Source organism: Thunnus maccoyii, chromosome 2, assembly GCF_910596095.1.
Source record: "Thunnus maccoyii chromosome 2, fThuMac1.1, whole genome shotgun sequence".
NCBI classification, from domain to species: domain Eukaryota; kingdom Metazoa; phylum Chordata; class Actinopteri; order Scombriformes; family Scombridae; genus Thunnus; species Thunnus maccoyii.
In genome coordinates this window covers 12,736,590-12,754,928 of record NC_056534.1, presented here as the reverse complement: position 1 = coordinate 12,754,928, position 18,339 = coordinate 12,736,590, and the positions used below count along the sequence as shown (strand labels likewise).

The 18,339-nt window shown below is 40.2% G+C and overlaps 1 protein-coding gene across 4 annotated transcripts in view; it reads left to right on the top strand.

Annotated features, from left to right (window-relative positions):
* tll1 (tolloid-like 1) overlaps positions 1 to 18,339 on the top strand; it is a 60,502-nt gene that overhangs the window by 2,373 nt on the left and 39,790 nt on the right. For 3 of the 4 annotated variants that reach the window (XM_042390120.1, XM_042390130.1, XM_042390147.1), the window contains exon 2: positions 301 to 787. In XM_042390120.1, the coding sequence (XP_042246054.1) occupies positions 607 to 787 (181 nt within the window). In that variant the 5' untranslated portion in view covers positions 301 to 606. Of the gene's footprint in view, positions 1 to 125; positions 788 to 18,339 lie in introns of those variants that run through there. The other variant, XM_042390139.1, reaches the window with a different exon arrangement.

Below are 18,339 nucleotides of genomic sequence, written 5' to 3'. Positions count from 1 at the left end.
TATGTGGCGGTGTGTGTGTGTGTGTGTGTGTGTTTGTGTAGGCGGTGCGCTGGGTTGAGAGAGACAGTACCACTACCGGACACGGGAGAGAGAGAGAGAGAGAGAGAGAGAGAGAGAGAGAGAGATATTGCACTGAGCGAGAGAGTGTGAGACAACAGTGCTGGCTGGAAATATGCGAGGCGGATGTTTCTTGTGTGAGCAGCAGACACACCGCCGCGCGTCTTTGCGCTCACAGATCATCCAGTCCTGATCCCTTCACCGCTTCTCTCTCTCTCCCTCTCTCTCCTGTTTGTCCCACAGCAGCCTCACCTGCGAAGCCACCACCGAAGACAGCGGAGCTCCTCAGCGGACACTTTGCTGACTGACAGACACCGGGACGCACCGACAGATTCTTTCAGTGCACTTTTACCAACCATGGAGGAGAGCCGGGTAGAGTAACTCCCAGCAGCCTATAGTGTCCACAACCAGACTGTCAGAGAGGAGACCGTTCTTCACAATGACCCGTTAAATTCCTGCCGCCGATGCTTTCTCTGGAGAGTGGATTGACCATCTCCTAACAGCAGAGGAGACGAGCAGAGGCCTTTATTCGTTTATTTCAGTCTTCAGATGGACCGAGTGCCCTCGGCACTGGCCGCTAAGATGCGCTGGATCACGCTGGTGCTCGCCGGCTTGACTTTCTGGGGCAAAGTGACTATTTGTAACTGTTTCGACTACGAGGAGCCAGACTATGATTATTATGAAGAGGAGAGAGCGGAGACCATTGACTACAAAGACCCATGCAAAGCTGGTGAGTCCTTAATTTACTCTATTTGAGTTTTTAATCATGAAATGAGATTTTTTTTGCGCGTCTGCCCACAGTGATCCGACCCTCTTACCGAGCGCGCATGGCTCAGAGGTGGCACGTGTATGTGTGTATGAGAGATGGCAGCGGGTGTATGTGTGTGTGTGTATGTGTGTGTGTGCGCACTGGTCCAGATGCCGCTCTTTCCTCCCCACCCTTCATAACCGATAAGTCAGCGCCGTATCCTGCGGGTGGATGCACGTGCAGCCTGTCTCATCTTCGAGCTGCACTTTTCACCTCAGAGCGTGCATCACCTGTGGGCAAATTTCTGGGCCCGACAGTGGCCGAAATGCTGGTGCATGTGAGAACAGACTGTGCATGTGCGCGCGTGCATGTGTGTGTCTGTTTGCGTATGTGCGCGCGTGTGTGTGCAGATGTTAAATCAACCATCAACGAAGATGAGAAACAGCTGGACTCAACTGTACCAAAACATACGCGGATGCACGCTCTCTCTCTCTCTCTCTCTCGCTCTCTCTCTCTCTCTCTCTCTCTCTCTCTCTCTCTCTCTCTCTCTCACACACACACACACACACACACACACACGCGCGCGCACACACACAGTGATAAAATTTTTGTTGGACATTTAATGACAGTCTGGGAGCTGCTGTGGAACAACAGTTAAACCACGTTTGGTCTCATAATATGTACAGTGTGTGTGTGTGTGTGTGTGTGGTTATACTGTATATATGCGAGAGGCAACATTTATTGCATTTACGTTATACATTAATGTATATTGATTGTGTGTCATTGATTTAAATTGCTTTTTATAAATAAAAATGTAGTTTTTTTCAATACATTATATTATAGGTCTCTTATAGATGTGTGTGTGTCATATCTTTGTGTGCTCCACCCGAATGAACTCATGTTTTCATGACTTAAAGTCTGGAGATTCACTTAAGATTTTACACAATGCCTGTGTTAAAGTACGCTTTCTTTCCTTCTGTCTTTTAGTATTATGTTGTATGTTTTCTATGTGTTGGCATCATCCATCTGCTGTACTTCTTAGTGTTTGGTATAATTTGAAAATTTTCAGTACCTGGTGCCAATACTTGAATTTCAGTTCAGATACCACTACAATAATTTTTCAATATCTTAGATTAATTCCCTACTTTGAGGAGTATAACTATGTTTTTCTAAAAACCCTGTTTTCGTTTAACACAATATGCCAGTGTTGTGATTTAGAAAAACTTTTTATTCATATGTCTTGTAACAAAGCTTAATGACCACAATGTTGAACTCTTTACAGCACCAGCATCATTACTCAAGAGCAGGTGGAGGAATCTGAACCGCTCCTCTCCTCTCCTCTCTCCTCTCCTCTCCTCTCCTCTCCTCTCCTCTCCTCTCCTCTCCTCTCCTCTCCTCTCCTCTCCTCTCCTCTCCTCTACTTTACTCTCCTCTCCCTTTAAACCTCTTTTAGTTATTTTTATTACCACCTCTTTTGCTGCTGTTTTTACAAAGTTGCGAGGGAGACATTGTGGTGTTGTAAGACCAGTAAGCATCTTCCTAAGTCAAGATTTTTTATTTTGGTAACACCCCGCCTGTGTGCATATGTGTTTGTGCGCACGTATACACATGTTCATGTGTGTTTATGGCTTAATGATGTCTGCGATGACACATTAGACTGATAAGAGCTCCACCCAGAATACTGAGTGTCCACAAGCTGGCCAACACACATTCCACACATACCAAATACACAAACCTGACAACCCTGGACACTGGCCAGTGTGTATGTGTGTGTGTTTGTTCATGTGCATGTCACACTGATCTCTGTGTGGGTGATTTTATGTTGATACTGCAATCCCATGACTCTGTGGTTTTTAGTTATGCTAAGAACTTACAGTCTGTGTGTGTTAGTGTATGTGTGTGTGTGTGTGTGTGTTTGGATGCAAGCCCGGCAGGTTACAGGGAGACAGTCAGTCTCCATATGTTTGAGTAACTGAGCGACTCTTGTAGGTTAAAATAACTGAGTGTGAAAACGCTGATTATTTGCTGGAAATATCAGCGTACACAAAGAGTGTATTTATACTTAACTTGGTTACATTTCTTGCAGCAAATGCATGCACGCATGCGCACTCAACGTTTTCCAGAGCTCCCCATAATTATTACCTGTTTCAGTTTTTTTCCAGGTTTGTTTCATCAATTTTATTGTGTGTATGCTTTCGCTCAGTGTTGCTTTAAACATTTTTAAGGCATTGTTTTGCCTGTATTTGATAGGTAACAGTGTAGAGCAAAATAGTTGGGTTGGGAGGGATGGAGGTGGTGGTGGTGGGGGGGGGGGTTCAACAGCAGCAAAAGTCCTTGTCTGGATTACATGGTACAGTCGCATGTTGTTTTCACATTAAAAGCAAATCAAATTGCTGCCTCGGTTTATTCGTGCCAGTTCGACTGCTGGTTTTCAGTCCATCTATCCACAGACAACTAAGAGACATGTATTCTTAATGAATATACAGACATTTTCTGTAGCTACCTAACAAAATGCACGTGTGAGACAAATCTCAGCACTTACAGAACAAAGACCTCCAGTTGTTTTTATTGTGGCCATCTCTTTATGTCCTTCCAAAGTTTTGCTTTGAGGTCCATCTTAAAGGAAAAGTTTGAAATTTTGGGAAATATGTTTATTTGCTTTCTTGGTGAGAGTTAGATGAGAACATTGATACTACTCTCATATCTGTCCAATATATCTGTCCAAAATATGAAGTTAAAATCAGGAAATGGATAGCTTAGCCAACTCCAGGAAGCCTCTGCACCTGGCCAAGAAATAGTTGAACACACTTAAAACCCCAACCTGTTATTTTTACAATTTGGTGTTTATACAGATTAAACAAACAAAGATATAATGTGTTAATTAGTGACCTTTAGAAGTGCTGGTGAGCAGACCTTCTGTCCTAGGCAACATACTGTACTGTAGCTTAATATTTGGCGGACAGAGAACGGTATTGTTTGACTTGTCTAACTCGCAGCAGGAAAGCAATGTATCTTCCAAAATGTCAAACTATTCCTTTAACACACCTGTAGACCACTTCACCCTCATGATGCCTAATAAGTATCACTAATATAATTGAAACAAATACATAATGATTACAAGAGTTTGACTTAATAATAAAACTTAATTCATACAGCACATTTCATACAAGATGAAATTCAATGTGCCGTTTGTTCTTTTCTTACACTCTCTCATATCATGACAAGCTTCTGAATGAGGTCTACATGTGGAGCCGTTTTCGAACAAACTACCGTATCCATTGCCTTCAGGGTGAAGGTGAATAGTGCAGCAATGTGGCTCACTGATGTGCTTTTAATAGTTGTTGGACAACGTCGTAGCTCTATGGCACAGAGGAATAAGATGTATCAGGCTTTGGATACACACATGATACTTGTAAACAGGCTCAGTTCATTGTTGGTTTGGCGCTGAGATTTATTGACAGTAAGAAAAATACAGAAAATCAGTAGCCTCATCCGTTCAAGAAGCAACATCTGAACAATTATGTTAATAATATCCAACATGTTTAGTGAAAGAATCTCTCTTTTAGGAACAAACTTGTAAAAGAAACTCTCTACTGTGTTCAGACTGTTCGAATGAACGTATCAGCACATGTCTGATTTCTTGTCTTAACCTGATTTCTTATAGTAATCTAGTTTTTGTACAAATCAGTCAGTGTAGTCAGGTGTAATGCACAATATGTCTACAGAAATAAGTCTTCTAATGTAAAATAAAACTGATGAAAGGACCATCCACAATCCTAGTAACATAAAAACATCTCTGTCATACATCTACCTGTATGTAGCATATCTTATGTATCTTCTGTTAATGCTTGTCTCCATCATCTTTTTAGATGTTTTTTTAAATGTGTAAATTTTAAATGTTAATTTTTACTTGATCTTTACACTGCTGGGCTTCTGGGTGCACACCTAGGAGACCCTGATGGTAAATGGAGCCATGATCGTGTCTCCGTCACAATGTCTGGCCAAACCCATGACCTGCTGGAGAGGAATCTCCTTGTCACAATGATGTGATTCTGTGAACATGTGCCAAGTTACTATTGTTTTTAGTCAATTAACCAATTAATCATTTGGCTTCTGTTATAGTTGGCAGGACAAAAGCAAATTAAACTGGGCTCTGGGGACTTATGATTGGGATTTTCTTTTTTGAGATTTATTATTTTTCCATCATAGTAACACAATTCACATGTAGATACACAGCTCACTATATACATATTGAAATACTGTATATATGGTTCTATAAATATAAATCAAATCATTCTTGCACCATCTTATGCTCATCACCCATTTATACATCCCACTTAACCCCCACCCAACGGGTAATAAATGATAATAATAGTGAACATGTATCTTCCCAACGTCTACATGTTTACCACAAACACAAACCTTTAACAGCTTAATTATCCTCAGACATACATACATAAATGCGGAAACACATGCACATACATTCAGAAATTTCTGGGGAAATACAACCAAAAATAAACCTTTTTGCATGCACGCACGTGACGGGCATTTTCACTATTTTTCGAGAATGAGTAATTGGAAAAATAATCAACAGGTGACTCAGTAATGAAAATAATCATTAGTTGCAACAATAGCAACCCATTGCAGTGTGTAAAGAGTCAGCGTCCGTGTCCTTCTGTGTGTAACTCTTGTAAGAAGTGGAAGCGCGGCTCATTCCAGGTCTGACCCTGTGGCATCGGTCTGAGTGGTTGGTATTCCGCCTCCTGTTTTTGCTGGGAAAACACGAGGGGAATATTTGGCTGTCTGCTTATCTCCTCCGAGTCCCGCACTGGTAGACAGGAGAACACACACTTCCAGGCCTTTGTGAAGTGATTTCCCTACGCGAACACACACATGCACACACACGCACACACTCGATACACACACACGCAGAGCTCCCTCCATTCACCCGCGCTTATCTCTTCCTGGTTGTCTGCATCCTGCTACTCAGCTGGAGATGACACACACGCGTGCACGCACGCACACACACACGTACGCGTGCACACGCTCCTACGCTCACTCAAGAGTCATTCATGCTTCCTTCCAAATCACTGTTCTCATAAAATGCTCACACACACAGAGTGAAAGCTAAACAAACCACGGTGTCCGAATGAAGCTGCGGGTCATTTCTTCAGGAGTGACCCAAGAGACCGACTGCCTGCTCTCTTCTTCAAATACAATAGTGGTGCATAGTAACAGTATAGAACAATGCATGCTGTACATTTTCTCATCCACACACGTGTCTAAGCTCACATCTTACAATACAGGATTTACAATAAGAGTTTATTTGGCAACAAAGGTGCACAAAGGTGGTTTTTGCACAGTTTTGGCAACATTTTGGATAAAAAAAAATGCATTTTAACTCTTATGATTTTAAAAACAGTTAAAAACAAGACTAGTGGTTTGTTCTACTCATCATGTACAACTTGAGGTCCTCTTTTTAGAAGCAATAACTAATATGCAGCATGACTGCAATAGATTCCTCCCAAGATACTGGAACAAGAAACTCTTTTTTTCCCACCTCCACACAGGGATCGGAAGACAGGGTCAGGATTTATACCATGATTTATTTGCGTGAATGTAATTGTTTGAGTGTTTTTGTAGCTCATGTTTACTCACCACAGAGCTGAGCTGGCACATTAAAAGGTCAGGATTTGACTGATCTCAAAACTTACGTAGTGGAAAGTTCAGTTGTTTGTTATTTTCCTCCGAGCCTCTTCCTCCTTTTTCTTCTTCTTTGTCGGTTCATAAAGTGGACTTATATAGTTTGGCAATGAGCTTCAATTTTCTTTCAGGGTTAGAGCTGCAACCATTAGTCGATTAAATTGATTAGTTGATCGGCAGAAAATGAATCAGAAACTATTTTGATGATCAAATAATTGTTTTATTTTTTTTATTAGGCAAAAATGCTAAAATTTGCCGGTTGCAGCTTCTCAGATGTGAGGATTTGACGCTTTTCTGTGTCATACGTGATAGATTTGATCTGTTGATCAGATAAAACAAGACATTTGAAGACATCATCATATAACAGGCATTTTTCACTATTTTCTAACATTTTGTAGATGAAGCAATTAATTGAGAGAATCCAGGCCAGCCAGGCTTGCACAGCATCAATCACCACTGATCAGCACACAATGCATGCCAGTTAGATTTGTGTCCGACTTGATCCCGACTTACTCTGACGTCATGCACGCGCAGGCAACGATAACCTCACGAGATCAAGGTGGCTTCTGTTTTTAGAGCCAGGCGCCGCAGCTGATCTCCACTGACTGCAAAACCCAAGGGCATGATGGGAAACGCCTAGCTGTCGCCTGATCAAAGAGCTGATTGGCTCAGGTGTTTGGATCAACAACATGACGTTTATCTTCATGTTTTGTTTGACTGTAAACATTTGAATTTCAGTAGTCTGATCCTGTACTAAGAATTCAGATGTGTGGTTGAAGTTTTATCAGCAAGAGACAGAAAACATTCAGTAACCAAATCTTACAGACAGACACAATATGAACATTACGTAATTATTAATTCTTACAGCGTTATAAACTGAAATAACATAAAACTTTTGGTAAGAAGTGTGACATGAAGATTATTCTCCTCTGTACAGATGTGAAGTCTAAATATTCAGCTAAAGGATATAATGTCTATTTCTGCTTTTCCTCTCCTCTTGCATTTTTAGTAGGTTTGATTTGTGTTTTACTTTATTTATTTATTCGTTTTTGCATTACAAAATACTATTTTCATACGATATTTGAAAATTCGATATGTACAAATTCTAATGTAGAAATTCACATATAGATAAAAAAAAACAAAAAAACTTTAACCTGCATATATTCAGCTATTCATTCATTTAAAATAAACAAACACTTGTGCAGGAAAGGCAGGAAACCAAAAGCTTATACAAAGACCTCTCCCAAACACTCAAGACAAGATAGATTAATTTTGTTTTATTTGAATGAGTTTGACAAGTCAGCTGATTTATGGTTGGCATGTTGGCAGGCAAGTAGTGGTCCGCTTGCTGCTGTGGTTAAATTTCTATGAAAAATAATTTAATAGACTAATATAAGACATTACAGAACAAATGCTGTTTTGATTATCACAAGGTACCAGGTAATTTAAATAGGCTGTAATCTATCACACAGAACGTTATTAAAATAATGTTAGTGATTGAGTAGCTACAAGCTTGAGTAGATTGATCTGATAACATTTTATTAAATTGGGACCAAATCTAACAGGATGTAACTATTTCTGTGACTTCCTGTATATTCTTGGAAGGCTGCTGGAAACTGTCCGCCTTGACTGCAGTAAAAAGGAAATTAAATAACACATCCTCATAAAAAAAGAAAAGAAACAACAACGGTATAGGTCTGAAATTCAGGCCGGCAAAAACAACCTATAGTTTTGTTTACACCATCTAGCGCCTGTAGTAATGCACTCCAGCTTTCCAACACTGTTACAAATCACTGTTAAAAAAAAGTCATGTTTTATGGTTTGACAAGACTGTGGTTAAGGTCTGGTGAGATTTAGGCATAAAAACCACTTGGTTGGGGTTATTGAAAGATTGTGGTTTGGTTTAAAATTATCATTTGAAACATGGTTTATACTTCCTTAAAGTTATGCAACCTTCATCATAATGGCAACAGTAAACACGCCAACGTTGCGGCTTTTAAAAAAATGTCCCGGCTTGCGTTTGTGACACTCATGATTGGAAATGGGAAGTGAACATTTGAAGATATCTCCTGCAACAAAGTCCACTATCTATCCAGCCATCCACCCAACCCAACTTCTTTCAATAAGGCGAAATCACCTTATCAAGTCACCTTATATTCATGTTATCTGAACTGCGTCACTTTCCCGGGTTATAAATAATGCTAGATGACGTAAATGAAACTGTAGGTTGTGTTTGCCGGCCTGGATCTTAGACTTTTATTATAGTTATGATGTGGATGTGGACTGTGTACTCTTTATAGGTTTTTCTTGGCTATTGTGGGTGACAGTTGCTGGTCGTTCATTAAAGTTGATTGCTCTGGGCTGTATTGTTTATGGGCTCCAAATAATTTTAAAGCAGGAAAAGAAGTGAGTGAAAGCGCCAGAAAAACAACACATATCTAGTAATTTTATCTTTTCTGGATTTGGGAGTCATTTCAGTTGTTCATGTAGCTATTTTGATACATGTTTAACTAACACTTTAGTATTCTGTCAGTGGACAAAGTATCTTAAACATGTGTATGTGTGTTTATGCCCATGCCCACGTATACATTATGTGTGCTTTGAGCTTTTCAGTCAGCGAGTGAAGCCCACCATGTCGTGACAGTGAGCTGCAGCTACTGTTCACCCCTTCCCCCATTCCTCAGTAGGAAGGAAACTAGAGCAATGTGTGTATGTGTGTGTGTTTGACACCATGGCTGCGTTGTGTGTGTGTTTTTGTGTGTGTGTGTGTGTGTGTGTGTGTGTGAGGCAGAGAACGAGCGGTCTCACTCATATTATATTAAACAGGATTTTCCCGAGCAGAGAGCTCCTGCCACTGAGCTTCCGAAGTCTTCCTCAGGATTCCCGCCTCAGCACAAACTCTCCGGCCGTGCTGAGAGCCGACTGTTTGTTTTGGAGTGTCATTGTTCCGGAGCCGGAGAAGCCATGAGTCAGCAGCGCCGTCACTCCGCCCACCTGCCACGCATTGCTCAATTATTAAATGTCTGGGTGCTTTTATGTCAACTAGCTTTTCCTGGTGGTATTTATAGCTGCAAAAAAATCATTCATTTTCACCTATTATTGGCTGAGGAAAAGTCACCTTCTACTTACAGTCTTTTTTTTTTTTTTTCGTGGTTCCTAGTATTGTAGGAACCCAACTGTGGTCACAGATGCAGCCTCACCACACTCCGTGACAGACAGTTACACACTCTGAGCTAGGCTAATATTTTAGCTCCTACACAGAGTCGAACCAGCAATGAATCAATCTTGCTAACAAGTATTGTGTGTGTATTCAAAGCCTGATATATCTTATTCCTTTCTGCTGTATATCTCCGTTGTTGTAAAAAATTATTAAAAACACGTAAATGAGCCACAGCGTTGCACTCGATGACATGTTCGTTCACCATGAAGAGTTTGGCCACATCAGTTTGTTTAAACGGCTCCAAACACTAATAACAGCGAGTAAGGCAGAGAACACTGAGCATGCGCGGGAACACGGTTCAGTTTACAGAGCTTCGCTTGCTTGTTGTGCTTCATAACACAACCTCTTGACTTTGTGCTTCATTGTAAATTTCTCCAAGAGCATCAATACAAAGTCAAGAGGTCTTGATATGTAGCACAACAAGCTAGCAAAGCTCTGTAACCGGAACCGCATCCCCACATATGTGCAGTGGCGTCTGCCTTACAACAAACTACTCTCCAGAGACTGAAAATATGATTGCTGTTATTACTCTTTGGAGCCGTTTTCTAAACAAACTACTATGATGATGATCTTTGGAGCGAAGGAACATGTCACCCAGTGCAGTGGTGTGGCTCACTGACGTGTTTTTAATTGTTTTTGAACAACAATGGAGGTCTATGGCACAGATGAATAAGATATATCAGGATTTGGATACACACACAACACTTGTAAATAGGATCAGTTCATTTTTGGTTTGGCTCTGCACATGAGATTTGCTGACAAGAAAAATATAGAAAATTGCCAGCCATATCCTTTAAATAAGTAATAACTGAACAATTATGTGAATAAATATCCAACATGTTAAGCGAAAGAATCTCTTTTTAGAAGCAAACTTATAGCAAGGAGCTTTCCACAGCGTTCAGACTGTTCAAACTTGTGTGCGTGTCAGTGCATTCAGCTGTATTGTATGATTTGTCTATGGAAATGAGTCCTCTAATGAGTAAAGCTGTGCAGTCGCACCTGATGAGAAGACAATCTGCCTTCAATCCTCATAAGTCAAATCCCTCCTCGACTCAAAAATGTGTTTTTCTTCTTGTTCCTACACTTGAACACTTGAGCTTCACTGTGCAGAGTGATGTATGTGCACAGTTTGACACTAAAAGGCTGTTTTCACATTCATCTGCTGAAAGAGGAAATTTTCTCTGTGCTCATCTGAAATTCTGATTGTAAGGGCGGGCCTTTGAGCATGATTGGTGACATCATAATTAGTTTGGAAGTCAATCTTGGTCCGATATTGACTTTGTTAAGTGTGATGTGGACACTTGAAGCCTCCAGTGAACAAACACTGAGAATGGACTTAAAGTGTGTCCAGCAGTTAAACTTCTGAAACGAACTCTATTTGCATATTCAGAAAATCTGTCATTTTTAATAAGGGAGAAAGAAGAGATGCAATTTTAAGATTTTTAACATAACATAGAAAAAAAACATATCAGACACACATTATTGTTCCCAGCAGAGTATTTTAATATGTCTCAATACATGTCTGGAGGGGATCTTTAATTTTTTTTTTTCTGTTATGCATCTATGCACTATACCTTATGTATCTTCTGCTGACACTTTTATCCATAATCTTAAATGTATAAATGTTCGTTTTTACTTGATCTTTACACATGTCAGAGTGTGTCAGCATGCTGGGCCCCTGGGTGCACACCCTAGGACACCCTGATGGTAAATTGAGCCATGATCGTGTCCCGTCATAATGTCTGGCCAAACCCATGACCTGCTGGAGAGGAATCTCAGTGTCACAGTTATGTGATTAGGAGGTTACACCAGCTCTGTGTGTGTGTGTGTCATATGATATTATGTTATTCTGTCTCATACCGAACATTTCTTTGCCTGTTATCCTCTTCGGTTTATGTGCCGGAGTGCTCTTTAAGTGTGCAGTCCTTTGAAGTCACTGATGTTCCTTCTGCTTTGCCTTAAATATTATAATTATCTACATTTCAAATTCAGTTACAGTGTAATAAAAACAGGGACTGTGTTTGCAAAGTAACTGAATAACTTTAGAAAGATATTTTGGTACTCTCTTCATCCCTGGCAATTTATAATCTGTTTCTTCTCTTATGTTTTTGGCCTGTAGTGCTCTTGTCAGGTCACGGAGACCTAACTAGAGCACGCACATTTGAATTTGTGGTGATTTATGTTCGTTCAAATAAAAAAATAAACAGTTCAACTGATGACAGCCTGACAGTATTTTCCTGTTAATTGGATTTGTTTATGATCAGTCTGGACTTTATTTCCTGGTCATTTAAGATGTCCAGTTGGAAGGAACTTTGTCTATTCTAGTCTGTAGACAAACACTGCTGGAGCTAAACACTCTGTCAGCGTAGAGGTGTGCAATTGGGTCTTTGTCAGTTTCTGGGGCTATGTTTAAGCCAGTAGAAGTGTATGATTATGTGTGTGTCTCAGGGTTTGTGGTACTATGACATTACAGACTATCCTTAACTCTGCAGATGGACAATAAACATCTGTTGAAGATAAATTGTGGTAAAAGGGTAAGCTAAGTTTGTCTGTGCCGCTGGTGATCCGAAAAGTTTGTAATTATCATGTTTTCGATACAGTTTTGTTCTTCAGTTCTTCATGATCACTCACATAAACACTACTCTTTGTTGTTCAAGATATTTCCCCTTATGTCACTGAATTTGAGATAATCACCTCTCTCTCTTAGACACGTGCTTGCAGGAGGGTGGGGGTGTGAAGTTTTTGAGCTTGGACTAAACATCTACATTTTTCTTTTTTTTTTCCCTTGGAAAGCACATTTTTGACCCATGACATTAACAAACTCAGCCTCTAGTCACATTCCAACACCTTACAAAGCCATGGGGGCATCGTTATTCCATAATAAATACTCATGAAGAAAACTATAAACAGTAATCTCAGTTTGAATTGCTACTTAAAGTGATACTTTGCTCCACAATGGACAATGGAGGTTGCGGTCAGCTTGGATTCCAATAGGGATGAGTATCAAACCTCCATAGAAACTTAACATCCATAAAAACTACCCATGTAGCATAATCCAGCCTGGTACGCTTAGAAATGACACCCATATTGGACAATTCAGCGTGACTTGTCCACTGCCAACATTCAGTGCCAGTGCAGAGAGTAGTACAGAGCCAAAGTGAAACGTGTTTGTTTGGACCAGCATTCTGCTCTTTCATCGTCAGTCCTGCTCTATCCAAGCTCACTCATTGACTCATTAGTGTGATGCTGCTCTTTCTACAATTAAAACAAAGTATGGCTGAGTAGAAGTTTAATGCAAGTTTACCGTCATAAACATAATGAAGGTAAACAGGTGAATGAAGGTTGAGTCCAATATTTTGTTTATAGAGAAAGAAACTGTAACTGAGTACTGTACAACAATAACTGAGTTGAAGGCAGGTTCATCAGGCCAATGAGTGAGCTAGGACACAGCGGTTCTGACCAATGGCAGAGCAGGATGTGAGCGCTCAAACAGGTGCAGACTACTCAACAGCTGGACAGGGTCATGTGTGAGGATTGAGACAGTAGCAGTATATTTAAACATGTTCTGGTGAAAATAGCTCCGTTTGGAACATATATGCTGCCGGTTTGAGAACTTTCTATGGACATTGGACATTGTGAAACTTGATTTCTAAACTTATTGGAATCAGTTATAAAAGCTGTGATAGGGTGTTTTCAGACCTGCACTTTTTAGTCCAGTTGAATCAGACTCTGGTTCATTTCCCCCCGGTACAATCTGTTTGGGGAGGTGTGAACACAGTAATTGCACTCAGGTGTGGACGAAAACAACCGTACCGAGACCATTTAGAAGAAGTGGTCTCAGTCAGGTTCCAAACAAACTCTGGAGCGGTTCATTTGTGGTGGAAACGTGATCCAACGTCGATCTGACCCGACTACTAGGCGTACTCTGTGAGTTTGAGCAGAACGGTTCCTGTAGCCAGGTTTGCTTCTCACACTGGGATGCGGATGAGTGAATTTAATAGTTGTTAACAACTAGCCAGAGAATTAATTCAGATCAGACCTGGACTAGCGCAATAAAGTATGTTATATTTGGCCAGTGCACCTTCCCCCTGTGTTTACGTTCTCGCTCCTGCCCCGGACACATCTGACCAATGAGCAGAGTGAATGTTCTCATGTGGCTTGCAGTAAAGCATTTTGGTTCGCTTGGATTTTTCTCAGCGTGAAAAGAAACCAAATCAAGGGGAAAACACCAAATTTACCAACTCATCCACTGATTCAGACCAGAGCAAACAAACTATAGGTTTGAAAACTGCTTAGTTGACTGAAGCCTCTGTTTAATGCAAACTACAAACTTTTAAAATCCACCTTTTCAGCTTACAGGGTTGAGTGAATCATTGAACTTTTGGGTGGAGGAGTTTCTGAGCCGGCATTTTTGTCCCCTTGCCTCATCATGTCAGACACTCAACACTGTCAGCAACTGTCAGCGTACAGTGAGCTTGAAGTGCAGCACCTGCTGTTGCTCACAAAGGGTTAATACGAATCAAGCAGCTTGCACAATGATTACTTTTGGAGAAAATCCTCAAACAGGGCCGGGATAATCTCTTTTTAATATTACAGTACGGTCACAGTCACAGTTATATACAGTATAATAATATCACACAAGTGGAACGGCTCATACACATGCACATGTTCACACACACACACATCTTAGCCCACCTACAGTGTGACCTTATATTTGCTTAATGAGGAGCTTAGTGAGGTGTGTGTGTGTGTGTGTGTGTGTGTGTGTGTGTGTGTGTGTGTGTGTGTGTGTGTGTGTGTGTGTGTGTGTGGGTGTGTTTGTGTTAGATACACCCCAGTGAGTACAGCATGAGTGCATAACTCAGCAGTGCATAATTCTCTACTGCATCGTCCCTGTAAAATGTCAAAATGAACAGAAAAACTGATTTAAAGTGACATATAATGTGGGGAATAGATCCTTAAAAGTACACTGATGTATCTGTTGGCATCCCAAGATGCCAACAGATACATCTGGGATACTATGGGAACACTTATTGAATCATATGTAGTGGAAAAAACACTGTAGTAGATTTCACAGCCATCAAGTCTGTGCCAAACTCAACATGGCTCACATTATGGAAGACAGTTTAAGAGAGAACTGAAACATTAAAGCATCAAAATTCAATTGCCTTCTCGTCATGTGAGAGCTGCTGTTACTTCTCAATGGGTTTGACCTCATTTAGTTTTAGTGAGGCTCAATCGTTCTATTGTAACCTTAGTAATTGTACTCATTACGTCTTGGTTAACTGTGAATATTTAAGTTTACCTTACTCATTTATGTTCTGTTATGAGGACAAAATTCAGTTTACATACTTTTGATGTCATAATTCTGCAATATTATTTTGAACTGATTCAGAGATTTGTTTTAGTATTATTTCTGCAAAAGCCATTTTTTTAGGTCCACTCAGCATTTTAACTATTGTTATTATTTATATGTAACATGTTAGTTTTTTACTTATGTCCCCTCGCATCAGTGTAATTTTACTTTCTACATACTGTTGTTCTCCATATGATATCACACTCTCATCAGCAGGAATCAGTGGGACATCATTTTTCTTTTCCTTCCAACACCATTATAAATCACTGCTGAAGCATAAATCCGTTGGAGAGTCAAGAGACTGATATAACCCCAGACAGAGTGATGTTCTCTGTTTTTTTCCTGAATAATCTTAAACAAGATTATTCAGAGAAACTGTAGGTCGTTTATCACCCACAGCCCAGAGTGACAGTGGGTAACACTACTACATCAAGAATTCAGGGTTAAAAAATGCCAAACAGAGCTGTCTTTAACTTAAAACGATCACAAAACTAAATGTAAAGCAAGAGACAATTGAAATGTGTCATTGAATGTGTGAGAATAACAAAAAATGCAACATCATTAATAAAGCATTGAAAAAAATAATTGAGCAATCGCACTTAACAGAGATTGGTTTTAAATGATTTATTCATCAAACACAACAATAATGAAATTGAATTATTAATTAGCACATTTAAGTTTATTTTATTATTATTTTGTATTGTTTTACTTTTTATACCACATCTTTTAATGGATTTAAGTCATCAATTTAGAAATTTTTATTGTAATGTACAATTAAACACTGAAAAAGTTTACAATCAGGCTGTTTTATACTCAAGCTATAATTAGCTGCTACTACAAACTGTAGCAATACTAATATGTTTTTCAGTAAAGTAAAGCACTGTATGTTTCTGTGGACATTATTGCATAACGATGAGCATGGTCACATATCCAAAATAGATGAGGTGCATGAATGAACCTTCAGAAAGCCGACGTTAGTCCTATCTGCCTTGATCAATACAACGCAAACCGGTCTGCTCGTTCTTCAAACAGCCAACATGACGAGAGGAGCTGGATGCATGTGAGGGAGTTCTTCTTCTCAGTTTGTATTTGGTGCATTACTCCTGTGTGTGTGTCCCTGTGTGCTGGAGTGTGTGTGTGTATGTGTGTGTGTGTGTGTGTGTATCTGCTGCAGTGCCCCTGCTGAAGGGCGAACAGTAAGGCCCTGGTCAGCATGATGTAGGTCTCCTGGGACGTCCTGGGGTTTTTGGATCAATACCTTTTCCTCCTGCATCTCCCTGCCTCACTGTCCTCACCCCTCCTTACCCACTGGCTTGACTTTGGGCTATTTATGGTATCTCTATGGATTAACAAGACCCCAACAATCAATGGGCCAAACTTACTATCACTGTACTCTCCCTGCTCCTCTTGCTTTGTATCTCTGCTTGTGTCAGCTCCTTTTCTCTGGAAAACTTTTAGTCCTTGTAGTTTCCCTTGTTGTCCTGAAATATCTGAAGCTGCTGGGAGTGTAATGTCCCAAACACACTGCCCCACAAATAGAAACAAAAGCCAGGGGAATATCATTTCTAACGCAAGTGCAACATGATACAGGCTACCTTTGCAAGGATTTTAAAGAGATAATGACCTTTCGCTGATGAAGTGGCTTTGTTTTTAGGTGTAAGAGGACTTTTTTTGCAGCCATTTGGTAGTTTTTGTGGCTTGCTGTGGTACCACTTGGGCTGGAGAGGGGAGTGTCAGTACAAATTATGTGGCACAGTGCAATTTGGTGTTTAAAAATAACATCTGTAGCAGCACCTGCTCAGACCACATCTTAGTACAAGCGCTGCTGTAATTTTGTTGTTTTTGAGGCTTTATATGGAAAAGTCACCCACATCAACTCCTCTAGAATCAAATGAAACTCTTTTATATAGTATGTCATGTTTGACTGTTCTACTTTTTTGACCAGTGATGAAATGAATGCAGCCTTTTTTTAATACTTAATTAAAAAAGCACTCAAAGTAAACATATTTTATTGATCTGTAAAGTTTGTTGTTGTTATTGTGTACATAATTGTTTCCAACCGGCGATATGCGTCACAAATCAAACAGCAAATAAGAGGAGCTGGTTTGGTTGGTTGTGATTGATGCCAGCTACAACATCACCAAATGATTACCGGTTATCATTTGGTGATGCAAAAGGGGAAGGGGATAAGGATGAATGGCAGGGAGGAATGTCCAGTGGCCGGTGAGGAGAAGATGAGGTTCCTGGCGTGGACAGGCAGAAAGGCAGGTCGGTGGAGCAGACGGAGCAGCGGGTGAGAAGCGGTCCTGGAGTACAGAGAAAACAGGATTTGCAGAAATGGAACAAAGCACAAGGAAGCAAAAAGTCTCTAGGAGTAAGCAAAGATTGGCCTGAGTACTACCACAGAGGGTAAAACAACAATCTGGCGATGAGTGGGCGAAAGTAGATATACTGCAGGATGATGAGCTTGATGGGAGACAGGTGTGTGTAATCAACCAGGAGTCAGGAGAGCCAGGGAGGGAGTGCCACGCCCACGCAAAACAGACACAGAGACCAGACAGGGGAAAAGAGGGGAGGGGGGATAAACACAGGAAAATGCTGGGAAATGCATGAGAAATGCAGGATTAAGGCCACGGCCATAACAATTCTCTCAAAACCACCACCACTGGTGCACCAGCTGTGTGATGGTGTATCTGCTCAGGAAATGACCATAATGTTCATCATGGCCAAGTATTTCTGCAATATAAACCTGTGCCAGCACTTGTTTGTGCTTATACCGTGTGTGACTGAAACTATAGCGACTGAAACTATAAACTATATGTATATGACGTTTATATGATGTCTCTTTAAAACTGGTGTTTACAAAAGATTAACTAATTATAACAGAGAAATAAGATAAAACAGGTTGAAAAAAGTAAAGCAGTAAAATAAATAGATAGTTCACGATTTTGGTAAATACGCTTTGCCTTTTTGCCAAGAGGTAGATAAGAAGATTGATACCACTCACCATATCTGTATGATAAATATGAAGCTACTGCATGCAGCCAGTTAGCGTAGCATAAAGAAACAGGAGGACACGGCTAAACTGGCCTGTCCAAAAATGAAAAAAATCCACCTACCCACATCATAAATGTTCAGGCCATACAGGTTTGAAAAACACAATGTAATTTTGAAACATTTCTCAGTTTTAATACAATTTTACATTTTAAATTAAAATTTTTACCATTTTTCTTTAAGGTTTTAGATTAAACCCCT